Source organism: Amphiprion ocellaris, chromosome 15 (genome assembly GCF_022539595.1).
Source record: "Amphiprion ocellaris isolate individual 3 ecotype Okinawa chromosome 15, ASM2253959v1, whole genome shotgun sequence".
NCBI lineage: Eukaryota > Metazoa > Chordata > Actinopteri > Pomacentridae > Amphiprion > Amphiprion ocellaris.
The window spans coordinates 8,424,757-8,444,166 of record NC_072780.1 but is presented as its reverse complement, the minus strand read 5'-3'; the positions used below and the strand labels follow the sequence as shown (position 1 = coordinate 8,444,166).

The window sequence follows — 19,410 nt, the reverse complement described above, 5'->3', positions numbered from 1 at the left end:
GCACCTCCAGTCGTAGTTCTGCTTGTTTCTCTCCGACTTGACGCAGCTCATAACCGACCACCAGGCGCACCGGCAGCCCCCGTCTCTGCTGACTCAGTGCCTTAACAGCAGTCCCTTCACCCCGAGAAACAGCATCCAGCAAACCTCGGCTCACTCCTCCGGCCAACCCGCCTCCGGCAACCACCGAACAGAAATGGCAAAGACCGCAATCGGTGAGTATCGCCCTTTTGTGTCCTATAATTATTACTGTTCTGATGATGGTGATGGATTTCTGGGATTGAAGCGGCTTCGCAGGCTGGAGGATGATGAGAGGCAGTGGCGACACCCATGGCACAAAAGGATGCTTTAGAGGAGGGAGCGGCCAAACTCCTCTGCAAGTCACTTCTAGATAATGAAGTTAGGGAACCTTAATTATCTAAGCTTCATTCTTCCTCCCTTGGGCCATTTTTTATTTATTTATTTTTTGTAGGTTTTGTGAATCGAGATGCTGAATATGGGTTAGTTTGGGGTACAGTTTGCCAAATCGGTGACGCATATTTTTTATTGGGTTGAACCCAAAACTGCAGGGAAATTATTTAAAAAATAAACGCGATTTTTTTAAAGCAATCTTTCCCCTCACACCAGCATCTTTTTAGTCGATGCGTGCCGCACCTGCTCCTCATCGCCTGACTCAGAGCCGTGCAGCATAATGCAGCGCCAGCGACCCCACCCAACATCTCCGGTGCCTCCAAAGCAGCCGCTCTGCTCTCCAGGGTGTCAAATGTTTTCCCTGTGACAAATCTAATTATGAAAAAACTGGGCCAAGGCGTGCAGCTGCGGTGTAAAGCCTGCTCGAGCATTTATTTGTGGTGCTAAAGACATGAATGATGGAGAGATGGGAGGCGAAAAAAGAGCAGCATCCTTATCCAGAATTACGCGGAAGAATTTACGACTGGTGATGAAAATCAATGTCGTCTCCGGAATATCAGACTCCTCAATCCCCCCCGTTTGGAAGGTTATTGACTGTGTAAGTGTGGACTATTATGTCCCATAAGTGTATTATGACTGGGCCCCGCGATTGATGCGTAAATGTGGCAGCAGGAATACATGGAGGAATGAAATGAGATTCCGTGTTATGGCAGGTGGAAGGCCTTGTATTTGTGCCACTGTGGATTTCCATATTCATTTAGTTGTTGCAACATTTCACTCCATTTATGAGCCTTTTCAAGACTATATACACACCAGGAGGAGAAAAAAAGTGCATTTTTCTGCGTGTGTGGCCCAGTCTAGGGGATAGTCTGTTTGTTTTCTGGTTCACAAAGCACTTGATGGATGGATGGGCATGCAGAGGGACAGTGGTGAGGGTCCTCATGTCTGTGCTCAGGGACTAAACCCTGTCTGTTATATGTATTCCCCCTCTCCTCCTCCTCCTCTTCCTCTTCCTCTTCCTCTTCCTCCTCCTACGCCTCCTCTCTTTTTCTTTTTTTTTTCTCCTCCCTCCATGATTTGAGCTGTGGACAGGCAGAATGGGATGGGCACGGAGCTGCAGACACTCTGGGAAAAAAAAAAAAACGCCATCATGCCAGTCAGCACTCGCCGGGTCACTGAGTTCATTTAGGCTGCATTTTATTTACAGCAGCAGCTTTATGGGCTATTTCTGAATCAGACCGGGGGCATTTAATTCTACTTTTTCCACACCTACTGAAATGGAGGAGAAGGGATCATGGTGGTTTCAGGGGTCACTGAGTATTTAGTGCTATATTTAAGGACTGCAAGGCTGGATGAATGCTGCTGTGTGTTTGTGGTTTTGTGGGTTTTATTGCCCTTTGTTAGACTATAAACGATAAAGACATCCCTATGGATTCCACAAACAAACTCAGAACCACTCCCGTGTGCATTACGGCTTCGAAGCACTTGTGCTGATCCTTATCAAGCACACTTGCCATATTCAATTAGGTGTGGTCATTCAGTCAGGGCCCTAAAATCCATCCCTTTGTGCACAGAAAGGCCAGCAGCAACCGAGACAACGTTAACATCAATTTCAAGCCACTGATCATCTTCAAATTCTGCTGTTTTTCCTCACCTTCTCATCTCCATGACTATTGTTGTTCTGCATGAAGCCTCCTAGACCCATAATTCATCCTGATTCATGCCATCGATCCATGAGAACACTCCCATTCCCGCCTCACACGTCTGTTGCTCTTTAGGATGGGCTGAGAGGAAGAGGTGACATCAATCCACTGGGTGATAGTATGCATTATAGTCGTGATCTGTGTATAAAAATGTACATCAGAGTAAAACAGGTTACACATCTCTTGCAAATCTGATACCATAAAGCTACAAGTTCTTAGATTATACGCATTATACTGGAATAGATATTTAGATATGTAGATATTTAGTACAACACCCATGAATGCAGTGTCATTTGGAAAACTAATGCACCTATCTAAAGCTCCTTCGGTTATTTGATTAACAAAATTTGCTCTTTTAAGCCATTGTTCAAACAAAAAACATACACAAAGCTTCCTTTTGTTACAAAATCTGCCACTTTTCTCCATCTTATGTAATAATAACCTCAAAATATTTGAATTTGGCACTCACTGTAAGGCCATCGCTCTGAGCTTTTGTCACATTTTACAACCCGAAAGATTAAATAGTTCATTCTAAATGGTAAATCTGCACTGGTCTCCTTGAATGGACACAGGGTGTGGTTTTCTTGCCACCAGCCCACCTGCTCTTGATCTTATGGGTGCAGTAATGGTTCCTTTAATGGCCAACGTTGCAGTTGCGATACCTTCATAATTTCAGGATTATATCGTTGCCGTGTGGGCTGACTGTAAAGAGGCTCTATGTGCCGAACACGCAGGCCGAGCTGTGATTCTACAGCACCCGGGAGGGCAGTAGGGCTTTTCTTACACTGGTCACATTTAGTGGGACGACTTTAATAGGCAGTTTGTTGCGTATTTGTTTCTTTGCCACGCTGTGTGCGTTTTCCGCTCAAGGCGGCCATCTATTAAATCCTCGTAGCAGCGGAAGAGGAGAAGTGTGGATGAAGAAAATTACCAAACAGGAGGTGTGGTGGTTGTTTGTGCAAACAGAAATGAAGCTCCAGGGAGATGCAGAGTGTGGGTGACTGTGTGGAGAGAGATGGTAGGAAAGGGAGGATAGGATTGAGAGGAATTCATCAGCAACAGATGAAAAGGAGGCTCGGGGATGCAGGAGGCTTGTGGAGGAGGAGGTGCAGCAGATATTGATGATCTGTGCTCTCCTGCTGATGGATTGGAAAAGGAAGTGCAGTTTGATGGCTGTCTGTGGTCCAGGCAGAAGGATCCTGTAGAGGGAGGCTGCAGACTTGACTGGTTGAAACCAGCCGGCTGGAGTGAAGTGGGAGCTTTAAAGTGGCCGTCTGACATTATTTAGTCTCATATGTGGCTGCCATAAAAACACAGCACGTCTGAAACTTAGGAAGAATCTTTGAACAGATGCCTGGGTTTGGATACCGCCTACTGTGGGATGTCACTCTGGGTCATTTGTCATTTTCATGTGTCTGATCCACTGGGAATGAGCCTATTATGACAGTGGTTACACTGGGAAAAGATCTTTTCTCTCAGGAGATGTACAGTGGCACTTTAATATTTTTGCACAATAGAGAATCTCATATATTTCTGATTATAGATAAAATATGGAAAAAATTTGCTGCTCTGAGCTAAAGAGCAGTTTCAATTCACAGTAAGTGGTTATCAACCAAGACAGCAAAGAAATGAAATTTACTCTTATATAGTCATAGTACAAAATCCATCTTATGCACCTTAAATAAAACTAAGCAAACTAGAACAGAGCTGCAAAGACTGCTGAATTTGTCATCAGGCAATGGATTCTGGTGTTCAAATATGATGCTTCTAGCTCCTAAACTGTTAATATTATTGTAAATGTAATATCTTTGGGTTTTTGTTGGACAAAACCAGACATCTGATGACATCTGCTTGGCTCAAGAATACATTTTTAACTGATTATACAAGAAAATCATCAGATTCATTGATTATGATCATAATCCCTAAACTAGAAGTGTAGATTTGCATGTTCATTTTGAAAACATTGCTGAGCACAGAGGAGGAGCCACCCACAACCTGGCAACCATTAAATAAGAATCTCTGCTGATCGCATCCATAAGCACTTAACCCAAATTACCTGCTCCACTGAATCGTTAACTGTCTGACTATTCAGCTGTCAGATGGGATTGTATGTATGAGAAAATGGCTGCTGGGGGTCTTGACATACACACATCCCTTAATGAGCCAGTGACAAGCCTCCAAATGTGTCCAGTCCCCCCCTCTCGTCAGGAGAAATGGTTTGGTCCTCTAATTACAAATTAAAGCACTATCCACCTGAGGTGGCTGCTTTCATTAGGCCGTCCTGAGGGCAGTTGATGGTGGCAGAAATTCCACTGGGAGCTGCCCCCTTTTGCTGGTTTCTAATCCTCCTGTCTGTGATTTCTGTTTATATCAGAAAGGCATTATTGTGAAGCCCCACCCCACCAGCCAAACAGTTTCTCCTTCTCTCTCCTTCCACTCCTTTCCTTTCATCTGACAGAAATTGCACTCCTTTCTTCTTCTTCTCAAACTCCACTTTCATCTCCATTCCTATTCACCCAGCTCTCATTTCTTCCAGTACTCCTCAAATTTTTTTTTATCACCCCCTGCCATGCTGTTTCTCTCCCACTTCCTCCTCAGGGAAGGGGTTAACAAGGCCATCAGAGAGTAGTGAGAGCTACATCTGAGAGTTTATCACATTACTGTGGCGTCTGCCAGTCTGCAGGGCAGAAAGCGAGACACAGAGAGAAGAGAGAGTGAGCGAGGAATAGGAGTAAGGAGGAGGATTTGGATTAATCATACTGTACACCAAACCCCACCATGGAGGAGCTCTTTCACAGTAAATCTCATTTCCGGCTTTGCTACTGTAGCCGGCTGCAAATCATGAATCAGTGTGCCACATTTCAGCCCTGCAGGCCTCGTGCTCTGGGTGATGGATTATGCCATACCATGACAGCTGGCATGCAAATCTGCAGCATGAGGCAGTGTACCTTGACAGAACACAGCAGCTATGTGCAAACGCAGAATTTCCACAACCTGCAGTGTGTTGCAGATATTTTTGCTTCTCTCCCAGCAGGGACTGCTGCTGAACTTCAGCTTCACATTACAAAGTACTGTGTGCCAAAAACACAAGAATAAAAAAAAAAAAAAAAAAAAAAAAAGGTTAGACAAGGTTGGTTGTTCTTTTCATTTTTTTTCTGTCTGCCCTTTGGAGCACATTGTCCTGCCCTATAGAGCTGGCTGCAGGTTGCCAATTACAGCCAGTGTGATTTGATGCCAGCTTTGCCTCGGTGTCATCAGTGTTACTAACATTTTGGACCATAAACGGACCATAAGATGGACAATCATATTGCTGTGCTTTGCTGATAAGCTAAACCCAAGGCTGTTAGCTGTAGCCATACAAACAGATTGAGAAGATAAGAAATCCAAAGATTATCTGAAGATATATCCTAAATCCTTCCATTTGGCTTTTTAAAGTACCTGAAAATCATGAAACTGATCGTTGATGTTTTGTGGCTTTAGCTACAGAATGGCTGGGAGCCAAAAAGGGTGTTGGTCTGGGAACGTTAATAAATAATAGCCCAAAATAAAATGCATAGCTAATGATGTGAGGAGGACCCTGTGGGGATGGTAACATCTCGGCTGTTGAGGAAATTAGGCCAAGTAAGGATCCATCCATCATTCTCCCCTTGCAGCTGAGTGAAAACAAAGGCTAGAAAATGTCGACAAAACCCAGAGCAGTTCGGCAGCGGCAGACATCCTTTGATGAGATTTTCCATTTGGAGGACTTGATGAATAATTATTCCTCCAAAAATCTTCATATTTACATCAAAGGCCTCCTATGGAGGTAGAAGTAGGTTAATGATGTTTCATCTTTTAGTGTGTTACTGGGTTAATATCTCGTCTTTGTGCATGTGTGTCAGCAGTGCGGCTGAAAGAGTGCATGATAATAAAGTAACACACAGTGGTATAATATTTCCATTTTCCTCCTCAGCTTACAAAGAGAAGATGAAGGAGATCTCAGTTCTCTCACTCATCTGCTCTTGTCTGTATCCTGAGACCCGCAAAAACATCATGGGTGACTTTGAAGGTAGGTGACAAAAAGAAACGGGTTTTCTTCTTCATCAAACATATGTGAAGAAAAAAACAAATCACGTGCACTCTAAAAATAATGTTTGGGCTCAGCAAAAAATATTATCACGACATTTTTCATCAACCTTTTAGAAGTATGACAACTTCTAATAAGGTTCCACCAACAACTGGCATGCTTCTTACACAACTGAAGGTATTTTTAGTTGCTAGTCAACATGAACTCAAGGTGAAGAAACATGAAGTTATCAGACCATTTTCATCAAATTACCTCAACTTCAATTTAGTTTTAAATCAGCTAATGCACAAATCTGAATTTAAGAAACACAAAATATTAGGTAGATACAATTAATAGCATTACTGTTAACCCAATCCTTCAAAATAATGTTTGCAACTTCAAATATTTACCTTAATTAGCATATTAGATGGGGGGTTTTTTTCTTGCAAAATAATTGCTTTTTGAAATGTGGAGTTAACCGAGACTTTTTCCTTTCTCGCTTGCTTGTTGCAGACATGGACATTAAGCCCATTAACAAGCGTGCCTCAGGCCAGGCCTTTGAGGTCATCCTGAAGCCGTCCTCCCCCGTGTCTGATGTGGCCCACTGCATCACCAGCCCCCCAAAGAGGGACATTTCCCTGGAGGACATCCAGAAGAAACTGGAGGCAGCTGAAGACCGAAGGAGAGTAAGGATGTTTCCCTTCCTTTTCCCTGCAGCCAGCTGTCATGTATCACTTTGCTTCAATAGGAGCCACAAATGTGATGAAACTTTTAGTGACACCAAAATTAAATTTTTTCTGATGCTAAATTAAAAGCATCATTAAGACAAGAGGAGCGATTCAACCAGACCAGGGTTACAGAGTCTTCCTGGTATGCTAACAAATTCCCTTAGCATCTAATTTTACATCAGATGCGCATCACATCGACTACCGCAGCTGCAAAACTGCCGGGAAGAATGTAATCTGACATCAGCTAATTCCTGCATCTTATTGATTTAAATGTCAATATAGTCGCTGCAGTGCCTGACAAATCCAGCAGCCCACCAACAAATCAATTAACCAATCATTCATCAATCAATAACACAGTTTGACAGATTTTTTTAACACCAGATGCCCAATACCTTCACTTGAACACACAGGGCAATGCATAAATTATAGCACAAACCAGGAGAAAATGAAGCTGGCAGGGAGAGACGTGTTCTTAGCTCCAGACGTTTAATGTGTGCAGGTGATTCTGACTCATGCTTTAAACTCAAGACAAATCTACGAGTGGTTTTCAGTAAATCAGTCTCCGTATCGACCCTTTTCCCCCTGACTCATCCTCTCCGCTGCTCTTCACTCTTCCTCCTCCAGTCCCAGGAGGCCCAGGTGCTCCGGACTCTGGCTGAGAAACGAGAGCATGAGCGCGACGTGCTGCTGAAGGCCATGGAGGAGAACAGCAACTTCAGCCGCATGGCCGAGGAGAAGCTCCAGCTGAAGATGGAGCAGATCGAGGAGAACCGGCTGGCCTACCTGGCTGCCCTGATGGACCGCCTGCAGGAGAGGGTGAGTAGCACAGACACACACACAAAAAAAAAACGGAAAATTATTCTAATTGTGTGGATATTTCACATGCTATGTATTCATTTTGATTATGCAGCTGTGAGTCTAATTTAAAGTCAGTGAAACATCTATGTTGAGTGTAAAAAATACTGCTGTCAGCCCATAAAAGTAGTGATATTGAAGCACCCAGATTCCTAGAATAAACACTGAGGACATGACCTGTGTGTTCTCAATAACTTCTATCTGTAAATCCATCACTGAGCTTGTACTCGGTGTTTCCGAACTAATGAAGTAGTGGATTTAAACGATTTTCTAGATTGGCCCCATCGAATTAGATGCAAACCAAACATCATTGTGTCACAAGCTATAACATAATTGCCATAACTGTTTTATCCAAACAATATACACTACAGTTCAAAAGTTTGGAGTCACTTAGAAATGTCCTTATTTTTGAAAGAAAAGCATTTTCTTTTTCAATGAAGATAACATTAAATGAATCAGAAATCCAGCCTAGACATTGTTAATGTGGTAAATGACTGTTCTAGCTGGAAACGGCTGGTTTTTAATGGAATATCTACATAGAGGTACAGAGGAACATTTCCAGCAACCATCACTCCTGTGTTCTAATGCTACATTGTGTTAGCTAATGGTGTTGAAAGGCTCATTGATGATTAGAAAACCCTTGTGCAATTATTTTAGCACATGAATAAAAGTGAGTTTTCATGGAAAACATGAGATTGCCTGGACGACTCCAAACTTTTGAACGGTAGTGAATCTAACAGCAAAACAATCAAGCAAAGGGAAGTAAACGTTTCAGAGTCATGATGTAGAACGATATTCATTCTTTAATAAAGGCAAGAATGAATAAGAAATATATTATCAATAACTCATTTAAGCAGTCTTTGTTTTATAGCACTTTTCATACAAAGGAATATATATTTATGAAGAAATAAATGAACTATTTCTATATCTAAATCTAGGAAATATATTATTTCACCAATTAACACTATTTAGCTCACCAGTTAATCTTGGTTATAAGTCATTACATTCATAATACATTGTTTTAGAACAGAATTTTGATCAGATGTCAGGTCAGATATGTCGACCATATTTCATATTGTGTATTCATTGGACCTCACTGTGTGTATATATGCAGTTACTTAAGAACCAGAGAGTTCAACTGGTTTTAATTTAGTCGTCGTTAAATTTTTATTTAGTAAAGGCCTACCTTATCTGTCCTGAACAGCTGGAGGAGCTGGCCCCTTTTGAGGAGTGACTTTTGTTTCACACCCCTGCTCTAAGTAAATTTGATGTACAGAGACGAGTATTCAGGTGTTACATCAATGACCAATGAGGGACTTTAAGTAAAACAGAAACAGAAAAGGAAAGAGATCTGGAAGGAGACAAGAGGAAGGAAATGATAACAAAGGCTGGTACACCTGCTTGATGGAGCAGTTTTCTCTTAAAACCTCCTAAAATAGCAAAGAAGATGTAAGATGGAGGGTATAAAAATTGAAAGAATTATAGTGGAGAGTGGATGAAAGTGGAAATGAAGTAAGCTGCCACGGCAAAGGTCAAAGCAGAAAAATGTTGAAGGGAGCAGGGAACAAATGTGAAGAAAGCGGCCGGACAGCAGAGGCCAACGTGACACCTCCACTGTGTGCTGTTTCCAGGAGAAGCATGCCCAGGAGGTGCGTAGGAACAAGGAGTTGAGAGAAGAAGTGACAGCGTGAGAAGCCCCAGCAGGTTCTACGTCCCACCTCCTCACCCTCTACCACCACCCCCGACCCTGAGGAACACCTTCCTCCTCCTCCCCCTCCTCTCCCACCTTATCCCACATTCCCTCACCTCTCCACCTCCCCCTCAAACCTCTGCCATACTCCCCCACCTCCCATACTACTACTACTACGACGAAACAACCATGCCACCCTGAAGACAGCGGGAGGTTCAAAACGGGGTTGGGGGTGGAAATGATAATCTCCAAAACGATTGGGAAAAAAATGAAAAATTAATGTCTCCTGCCCACTCTTCCCAAAAAAAAGAGAATGTTTTTGCTCTGTTTCAAATGAGAAGAAAAGAAAACATGAAATTGATAAGTGACAGTGGTTTTTGTAAATACTTCTTTTTTTTGTTATATACAGTACGATACAAGCAGCAAAAGTATTGATTGCAGTGTGCCATTTTTATATATGAGTTTCCTCTCCCTGCATATATATGGATGTAATATTCTGTTCATTTTCATGTTTGATTTTTTTGGTTCATTTCAGCCTGAGAATGTTTTTTTTTTTTTTTTTAGGTTTCTCTTGTGTGGTAACAGGCTTAGGTGTTTGTTGTGAGTTTGCCAGCTAGCTGATGTTTTGCTGCGACCGGTTTCGTCCTCACAAGGGCTCCTGGCTCCGTTCCTTTCGTCCTTCCCCTTCAAATGGGCACTTTGACCCAGAAGATCCTTGAAAGCAAAAAAAAAAAAAAAATTGGATCGGGTCGGAGTGATTTTCCATCCACTTTATGCCAATGTTCCAATTAGCGAGGGACATGTGCAGGGAAGTTGGCACAAGGGAAAAAAGGGAGCAGTTTGCTTTTCTGTGGGGACTGCAAGCCTGTCGCCGCACATCCACTCCTGTGAGGTAGGTAGTGACTGTACCACAGGAGAACACTATAGCATTTAATGAGCCCATCCTCATCCTCCTCCCCTCCGTCTGCAAACTCTTCATCTCTCCACATACTGTATAAGCACTCACTCACACGCTCTCCACACAGGCGATCTCTAGCACAGAGCTCAGGAGGAGCAAAGTCTGTCCATCTGGCGCCGGATAAAAGCCCACGCAACATCTCCGACAAATGGCGGGCCTCTTGTATTCCTCAGCTTCCAGTTCCATTTCAGTCACTGTAGTGTGCAACACAACTGGGGTTAAAGGTGCGTCCTCAGAATGCTGGAGTGCAAAAGAAAAACAAAAAAAACCTTCACTTGCTACTGTGAATCCTACATTGGAGAAAAAGCAAATAAATCCCGGCTTTCTCCGTTCCATGAAGGCTAGAGTAGTGCTCGGCATCATCATTGCACTTCACTCCAAGACACTGTAAATGCCACTGTGAGGTCGGCACAAGAACAATTCTAAAGCCATAACAGGTACCACTGCAACAATGATCCATCACCACAGTATTTCCATCTGTAAAGGTGTATATGAGTGTATTAAAGTATCCGAATAGCTTGTAACCAGGGGTGTTGAAGCCTGAGGTTGAACCCTGTTGGTCACGCACGCACAGTTGGCCTATAGATGTGTGTGAGTGTGTGTGTGTGAGTGTGTGTGTATTTCTGAAAGGGCGGGTAGATAACCCAAACATTTGTGCCATGTGATATTGATCCGGTTAAATATAAAGCAGCACCATTACAGTGTGTAACAGCTGTCAGACGTTCCACACAGACAGTAACGATCCTACCTGCCTCTCTCTCGCTCTCTCTTTCCTCTCTCCATTTGTGTGTTTCCCCCTCTCCACATATATCTTTGTGAGCAAGCAGTGGTTAATAAAGATTTGGGGTTCAGTGAATGAAACTGGCTTTTGGAGTGACTTCTTTCAGATACTGTGTGTCACTGACAATATTGGTGTATCTTAAACAGTGTGAAAAATGCAACAATTCACAAGTTACCGTGTATTTTTTGATTACAACTAATAATCATTTTGATATTACATGAACCTCTATTATTTCCACAATTATTTCTTTATTCATTTTAGTTGTAAAAGCCTGTTAAATCAGACATGTGTTGCCTCCCTGACTTCGCAGACAGAGGGCAGCTGGTTTTCTGCCCTCTCGACGTGTGATGCCGTGATATAGAATAGAGGAGGCACACACGTTGAGCTGGCGTTAGCTTCACAACAGGAAGGTTTATTCTCCTTCTGAATAACCAATATTACAATGACAGCAATTTAATTCAACTCATTTTCTTGAAATATGAAACAACCAGGTGCTCTTTTGTTCTTAAATCCATTGAATTTTTACATTGTCCATGAAAAACAGTAAATTAATTTGTTTTTAACCATTTTTACAGTGTTATTCTAACTATATGAAAGGTATTTTTAACAAACCAGCAATATACCCTCTGTTACTCTTGTTTAATTTCCTTACAACAGAATTGCTATTCTATGAAACAACACATTTATCTCATGACCAATAAAGAGTGCAATGCTCCTTTAACGACATTTGTAATGACACTAACTAAACACATAAACAACTGGCAATAATTCAGCATGTAACTTTACAACATATCATTTCTGGTGTTGCCATTAAACCTCATAAATGTGCATTTAGCTACACAATTTACTGTACTGGATTAGCTTTTCCCACACGCGCTTCCACACTAGTCAAGTCCGTTAGCATTAGCGCGATTAGCGAATGACGATAAATCCCTTCTTACACACAATTCTCTTAACAAACCGTTTCCTTTACCATTTTGTGCAAACTCTTTAATAAGTGACATTTTCTGCTCTTAAAGTCTCCAATGTGTACTCATTTTAAGCATGTTTACTGACCTGTGGTATAGAATAGAGGAGGCACACACGTTGAGATGGCGTTAGCTTCACAACAGGAAGGTTTATTCTTCCTCTGTGTGCCAAAACGCTACTCTTTACCCGCGCGATACGCGCCCTCTATCGGCTGGATGTGGAATAGCGCTCTAGTAAGTGAAACTAATGAAATCACAGGAGTGATCAAATCAAATCAAATAATGTAAAAAAAAAACAAAACAAACAAACACAAAACAATAGGGGTGCCCGTTTTCACGTCATCTGTTTGAACACTTCATTTTACTCCCTACTTTATTTGTGAAGTCAATTATTTTCACCTCTCTACATATGCTTCAAGCCATTGCCTGAGGGGAGAGTTTGCCTAACACAAATGATAGCTTCTTTTTAAATTGTGAGTTAGACATGGTACTTTGGAGCTCATTGGTTTAGTAAAAGCTGTGACTTTCATATTCTTTTAATTAATAATAATGGATTAGATTTATATAGCGCTTTTCTATTAAGGCATACTCAAAGCGCATACAATGGATCCATTATTCATTCACTCACACATTCTCACTCTGACGGTGGTAAACTACATTTGTAGCCACGGCTGCCCTGGGGCAGACCGACAGAAGCATAGCTGCCAATCCGCGTCTACGGCCCCTCCGACCACCACCAACATTCTTATACCAGTGTGAGTAGACACACTGGAGGCAAGGTGGATGAAGTGTCTTGCCCAAGGACACAATAGCACATGACTAGGACAGAGTGGGAACCGAACAGCTGACCCTTCAATCATTGGACGACCCACTCTATCACCTGAGCCACAGCCGCCCCTTTCATTATAAAACTGTAGAATGTACTAAAAATGGCCCCCACAGTTTTCCAAATTACTTATTTTGTCTAAAAAATGTTCAAACTCCAAAGCTATTCAGTTTATTGTAATTTAACACAAGAAAATGCAGACAAGTCACTGCTGGAACCAGCTATGGTTTGACATTTTTGCTTTAAAACAATTTAAGCCATGATTCGATATTAGATATATGAGCAGTTTTCACGTTTCCTACCGAGTTACAGACATATCAAAGCAATATTCATTCAATATATTGAATGAAAATTGTCTTCATTTTGACAGCATTGTCAGGTTAGCAGTGTCTCATGATTTAATGTATCTTATACCATCTTGTGGAGGGAGTCTTACATGAGTGAACTTAATCCACGGATATACAGAGTGGGCCATAAGTTTCCATACATAGGAAAAATAAACATTTTATGTTTGACAACTGCTGTTATTTTTATAATGTGCTCTATATGATTACCATTGTTTCGAAAACACATATTAATACGTGTTTTCCACTGTTGATGAACTTGCATTAGCACAGTTGAAGTTATGCTTGTAATGGCGTTGGTGATACGTTCCTTGGCATGATTTACGTCTCGTATCTTCACCTGATACACCATGGCCTTCAAGTGCCCCCAAAGATAGCGTCAAACGCATCTTCTAAGGCAGTGGTTTCCAACCTGTTTGGCTTGAAGCCCCCCTATAAGATGCATCCCAACCCCAGCGCCTGTAATTTGCTTGGCTTCACGCTGTCATTTGCTGGCATTTCACCACAAATAACACCATTCTGTCTCGTCCTTCAATAAATCCACATTTAAGGTAACTCTCGAGGTATAGCCCAAGATTTTTTTTTTTAGGTACTGATGAATCTTCACCAGTTTTGCGTTTTTCAGACATCGTTCCATCAGTAATTTTCTAACTGCACAGAAAAATAATGAATCGGTATGAGCTCGCGTCTGGTGAGCCAACCTGAAGAAAGCCTGGACAGAGGCTGAAAGGTCAAGGAGGTGTGACCATCAAAGCAGCAAAGGATTTTTGAGGAAAGAGCAAATAAATGTGTTTTAAAAATGTTTCATAGGTGATGACACAGTAAGTCTGTTACTCTGATTTTATCCAGAATGTGAAAATCTAATTTTTACAACCTCACAGCCTCAGAGAAGACAAAGCTTCACACCCCCTCCCTCTTATCTCTGGTGTCCTCCCTGTGATCTCTGGCACCCCGTGGTGAAGTTAATAATTTAACTTCACCAGGTTTCAGGTCACTGCTGTTATGAATGACGACCCACTAATATAGTTACTGATGCACTTAGAGAGACGGCAGCTATTGTGATGGTAATAATTACACCTGTGCTTCTCTTTCTATGAAAATTCACCATGTCTGTTGTGAAAAAGGCCCATTTAAAGTGAATACACACTGAGAAAACCTATAAATACCCAGCAGGTTAAACTGGCCTTTTTTGTCCTTATTTGCTAAATGTATTTCCTATTTAACCTAATATCAGAACTGATCTTGACTGTTGTAAGATTCAAGATTCAGTTTATTTACCATTATGTAATGTACAATTGTACAGCAAAACTACAGAAGTAGTGCCTTTATGCTAGTCAAAAAAGACTCATTTTTAAAAGAATGAATAATAAATAATGCATATATACACTACCAGTCAAAAGTTTGGACACACCTTCTCATTCAATGCTTTTCATTTATTGGCATCGTTTTCTAGATTGTAGATTGATACCGAAGATTAACACTTTTTTCAGCATGATTCCATATGTATTCTTTTATAGTTTTGATGTCTTCTGTATTAATCTACAATTGAATAAAAACCACTGAATGAGAAGGTGTGTCCAAATTTTGGACTGGTAGCGTATACTTTAGTGGTAAAGCATGGATGATGAATTCAGACATCCCATAGCTTGAGGAAGGAAACTGCTTCAAAGTCTTATGATTGGGCAAAGGATGCTTCTGTGTTGCTGGCAGCAGGGAGAACAGGCTATGGAGGGGGTGAGTAATGTTTTTGGGTTTCCTTTGAGTATCCTTTTGGCTTTGTGTATGCTTTAATTCATTAATATCACTGATGTTCATGCAGCTGTTTAATCATATTTACAGACTGGCAACTTGTTTATTGGAAGACATAACAACAGCTGATTTTACATGTGTGTGCATATGTGTTGTCTTTCAACATTGCAGAAGATTTTGCTCAAATGCATTTGCACTCTGAATATTTTAACATCACCAGTGGCCTTTTGCTCATCATGACTTTCCCTGCTCCACATTCTCCACAGATGAAGAACCATTTTTGACCAGCTGGGGGAGACAAAAGACAAGCTGTTCTCCCTCCATAGACTGTATAGACCGTCTATGGCTCCCTCTATCTGACCTAGTGGTTTCAGCTGCAGTGAAGCTTACATCACTACGTGGCTCAGCATCACACACAGCAGAGCAGGAAGAGATCAGAAGAGGAGGACAGATTTTGGAGAAAGTAATGAGAGAGTCTGGGTTATGTTGGCAAACATTTGGTCCGGTGTGTCGGAGCTGAGAACAGAAGGTGCAGCTGGTGCAGCCTGAAACGATGGCAAAGAGACAAAACTGTTTGCCGCACACTTCCTTTCTCACAGTTCCTCTCCTGCTCTCTCTCCTTTGATCCCCCTTTCTTCTCCCCTTTTCCTCCCATCCTCTACTTTATGCTCCATCCCTCCTTCCTCTCCTTCTTCATCCTCTTCCAACCTTCCCTCCCTCCTTCTTCCCTCCTCCAGTTCCCACGGAGCGCATGGGGCCGGGCAGGCTGCTATTGTCCAGGATATCCCCTCCTTGTTAATGGTTTCCTGTGCACACACAGAGGGCTGCTGAGAGAAACAAGCAGCCTCATCTGATACCAGGCGTCGCCACACACACACACACACACACACACACACACACACACACACACACACACACACACACACACACACACACACACACACACAAACAACTGCAGGCATCAACAAGCAAACACACACACCACACTGAACACAAAAACACATTCACGCCACGCACACTTGAACAAACACGCTGATAAAACCGCATGTAATTCATCAGAACTCGCTTTTATTGCAGGGAAGTTGTCATTATTGCCACAACAGCAACAACTTTGAAAGGAAAAAAGTGGAGAAATCTGATTTGTCAGTGCTTGTTTGTGCTTTGTACAACTGTAAAACATACAAACTGACAGTGAGGTTTGCTAGGAGGCGCAAAAACAACAGCCTGGAATGATGATATAAAGAAGAATACACAGAACTGGATTGTATTGCCGTGTTTTACTGCTACTGTTTCGACTGATAATGCTGCTGTGTGGAACAAATACAAGAAACTAACTGGGAAACTAGGTGATAAGAAAATTCAACCTAACATCACTTACATTAGGGGAGGAAAAAGTGTGGCAAAAGCTGGTAAAAACACATGTGAAGCCTCGATTTTTAAGGAGAGAATTTACTGTAGAGAGGAAACTAGTGGAAGGGAGCTTAAACAATAGAGCAGCATATGAACATTTAGAGTTTGTGGGTAAATCATGGTTAAGTTTATTTCGACCAAGCTGGTAGCTAACTTCTGTTCCCAGTATTTAGTCAAACAAACACCTGGTTTCAGTTATTCCACCCCATAAAATGCTGTAAAAAGGGGGTGACTCTCAACCCCCTCGCCCCCCTCTGTAACCAGGGCACCAACACTTAGCGCTGGAGCTCAGGATAACAAAGGGAGGGGGGGACACTTTTGCCCTGGAACTTGACAGGCAGCGACTGCTTGACCATCTGGAAAAGCCATCTCTGATCGGCCGACTACAGTGGGTGAAACTTCTAAAGGGCTGAGATCAATCAACACAGTAAATCACTCGTGTTGCTTTTTCAGTCGTGGTCTCCCTCGTCTTCTTACTGATTTTTTTTTGTCTTCTTCTATACAAAAAAAAACCAAAACACCAAGACAATAAAAAAAACTATAACTAGGTATATCCTCTGTGGGATGTCATCATCATCATCATCATCATAGAAAAAATAGCACTTTCTTAGCAGGGAAAATAGTAAAAGTCTTGTCCTTGAGTCCAGCTCTATATGCAGATAGTCATTTCAGTCAGAAGGCTCCTATCTCCATCCCCCAGGGTCTGTAGGGTTTCCCCACACTGGAGGTCTGGGCTGGGGGGCTGATGGCGGTGGCGGGGGAGATCAGGGGGAAGGTGCTGAAGGCGAAGGGGAACGCCGAGAGAGAGGAGAGGAGAGGGGGGGAGAGCTTGGACGCTGACGACGGGACCAGGGCAGGGTGCAGGACGGTGCTGGGAGCGGCGGTGGTGGAGGAGGGAACCCGGATGGGACCCTGATCCGAGTGGGGGGTGACGCTGCCGCTGCGCCTCGTCTCTGCCACCAGGGAGGACGATGAAGACGAGGAGGAGGAAGCGGAGGAGGAAGAGGAGGAGGAGGAGGGGGATGAAGTGGACGACAGGGGAGTCTGCGGGCTGCTGGTGGTGCTGCGGGGGAGAGGGGCCAGCGGGGCGGCCTGCTGGTGCTGCAGGAGGAGGGGGTGAGTCAGGTGGGCCGGAGGGGATCCGAAAGCAGAGCCCCAGGCCAGGTGGCTGAGGCCGGAGTGGGCCTCCCGCTGGCTGGCGTAGTTGTTGAGGTGGGAGACCAGACGGATGCGCAGGGGGTCGGTGCTGTCTAGGCCCTCGATTATGCTCAGGTAGCGGGCGGTCTCGGCCAGGCACTCCCTGAAACCCAAACCACGGTAGTCCATCGCCAGGGCGTGGGCGTCAAAGTAACCTGAGGATGGAGGAGAGACAGCAGGTTAGACGGATTTCAGAAGAATCAGAATTCAGAAGAGATAGATAGATAGATAGATAGATAGATAGATAGATAGATAGATAGATAGATAGATAGATAGATAGATAGATAGATACTTTATTAATCCCGAGGGAAATTCAAGCACCAACTTTACCAAGTCTGTACATGCAAGGAAGGAATTTGACTACAGTCTATCTTAGTTCTCTGTATACAGTAATCAGAAAAAAGTACTGAACATAAGGTAAAAATTGAGGAGTAAAGAAATAAACTACAGCCTAAAAATAAGAGCTACACATACAGCTTCACATGACTCAAGAATTACAGTAGCTCTGTCATGAATCAAGCATTAAAAAGTCAGATTTAACTGTTCAGATCTGGATTTTTATTTGTCAGATTCACTGAACTAACCTTTGCCTCCAGCAGCATGAAGCATCTTCAGATGGTCAACAGTCATCTGCAAAATCTCTGCTTTCTCCAGTTTGGCCGAACCCTTCAGAACAAATCGAACCAATTAGATGTAAACAACACAAAAACAGTTCAAACACGGTTTCACACTTTGGGACTTCAATGCTCACCTGTTTCTCATAGGCGCTGGGAACCAATCTGCGGAGCTCACTGAGGCTGTTGTTGATTCTGTCCCGGCGCCGTTTCTCAATAATCTGAGGAAAGAAAACCAATTTGATCAGATGTTAGATTGTGTTTCGTTCAATGTGAAATCGTTTGGTGACATATTGCGCAATAAGCACAGATTTACGCACCCCTCTGCGCCTTTTCCTCGCCTGCACCTGAGTGGACGTGGTGGGAGACAAGGAGCCCAGAGGAGAGCTCATGTTCCTGGAAAGAGATGCAGAGGTTCAGTCACGAGGTTAAGCTACTTTTACGGACTTTGCTGTTGAGGAATACAGCTCAAAACGTTTCACTTACCCATTCTCATCCGCGCTCTCCTTCTCCACCTCGATAGTTTCATCCAGCTCGCTGTCCGAGGAGCTAAAATCGTGATTCCTTTTCATGTTGTCTCGTCCGCGGTAGTTCCTTCAGCGTGTCAACTCGAGTCTGCCAGACGTGCTTCTGTCCAGGTTCGCCCGGAGCGTCTCCGTTTGAAGCGCTCAGCTTTCCCACGGTGTCATTTCAACGCTGCTGCTGGCCAGCGGGGGCGGGGCCAAGAGGCGAACCGGCCAATCACAGAGCGGGGTCTGGTTTGAGTGACAGCACAGTTGGCCCAAGCGCATCCTGGTGCGCTTTGACAGATCAGAGAGGGGAGGAAAAGTAAAGACGTCCCACTCCGAGGCGGTTTCGGTGCCGTGACAGTGGTTTGAAAATGCTTTTGGCTGTCAGATCTGACCTCAGGAATCTTTCTGTGACAACATCAAACACAGAAATAGAAATAAAAACGTTAGCTCATAGGGATTCCAGGAAAATCCTTAGATGTGTTAGGTTTTCATATATATCTTTCAGAACCCCATAGTTAATAACATTTTGGCAAAATGACTGTTTTATTGTTTAGATAGTTAAATAATTTCCTCTGGGATGAATAAAGTTGATCTAATCTTATGTTATCTTATCTTGTCTTAG

The 19,410-nt window shown here is 42.9% G+C and overlaps 2 protein-coding genes across 2 annotated transcripts; one reads left to right on the top strand and one right to left on the bottom strand.

Moving 5' to 3' along the window:
* The first annotated feature begins 28 nt into the window (after positions 1-28).
* Positions 29-11,248, top strand: stmn2b (stathmin 2b). The gene is made up of 5 exons (XM_023291265.3): positions 29-212; positions 6,064-6,159; positions 6,670-6,842; positions 7,509-7,700; positions 9,371-11,248. The coding sequence occupies exons 1-5, from the start codon at positions 194-196 to the stop codon at positions 9,428-9,430; spliced, it is 540 nt and encodes a 179-aa protein (XP_023147033.1). The 5' UTR covers positions 29-193; the 3' UTR covers positions 9,431-11,248.
* Positions 11,249-16,103: 4,855 nt separating this feature from the next.
* hey1 (hes-related family bHLH transcription factor with YRPW motif 1) lies at positions 16,104-19,079 on the bottom strand. The gene is made up of 5 exons (XM_055017793.1): positions 18,763-19,079; positions 18,597-18,672; positions 18,414-18,497; positions 18,247-18,328; positions 16,104-17,817 (listed from the first exon to the last, which is right to left on the bottom strand). The coding sequence occupies exons 1-5, from the start codon at positions 18,846-18,848 to the stop codon at positions 17,138-17,140; spliced, it is 1,008 nt and encodes a 335-aa protein (XP_054873768.1). The 5' UTR covers positions 18,849-19,079; the 3' UTR covers positions 16,104-17,137.
* Between the last annotated feature and the right edge of the window lie 331 nt (positions 19,080-19,410).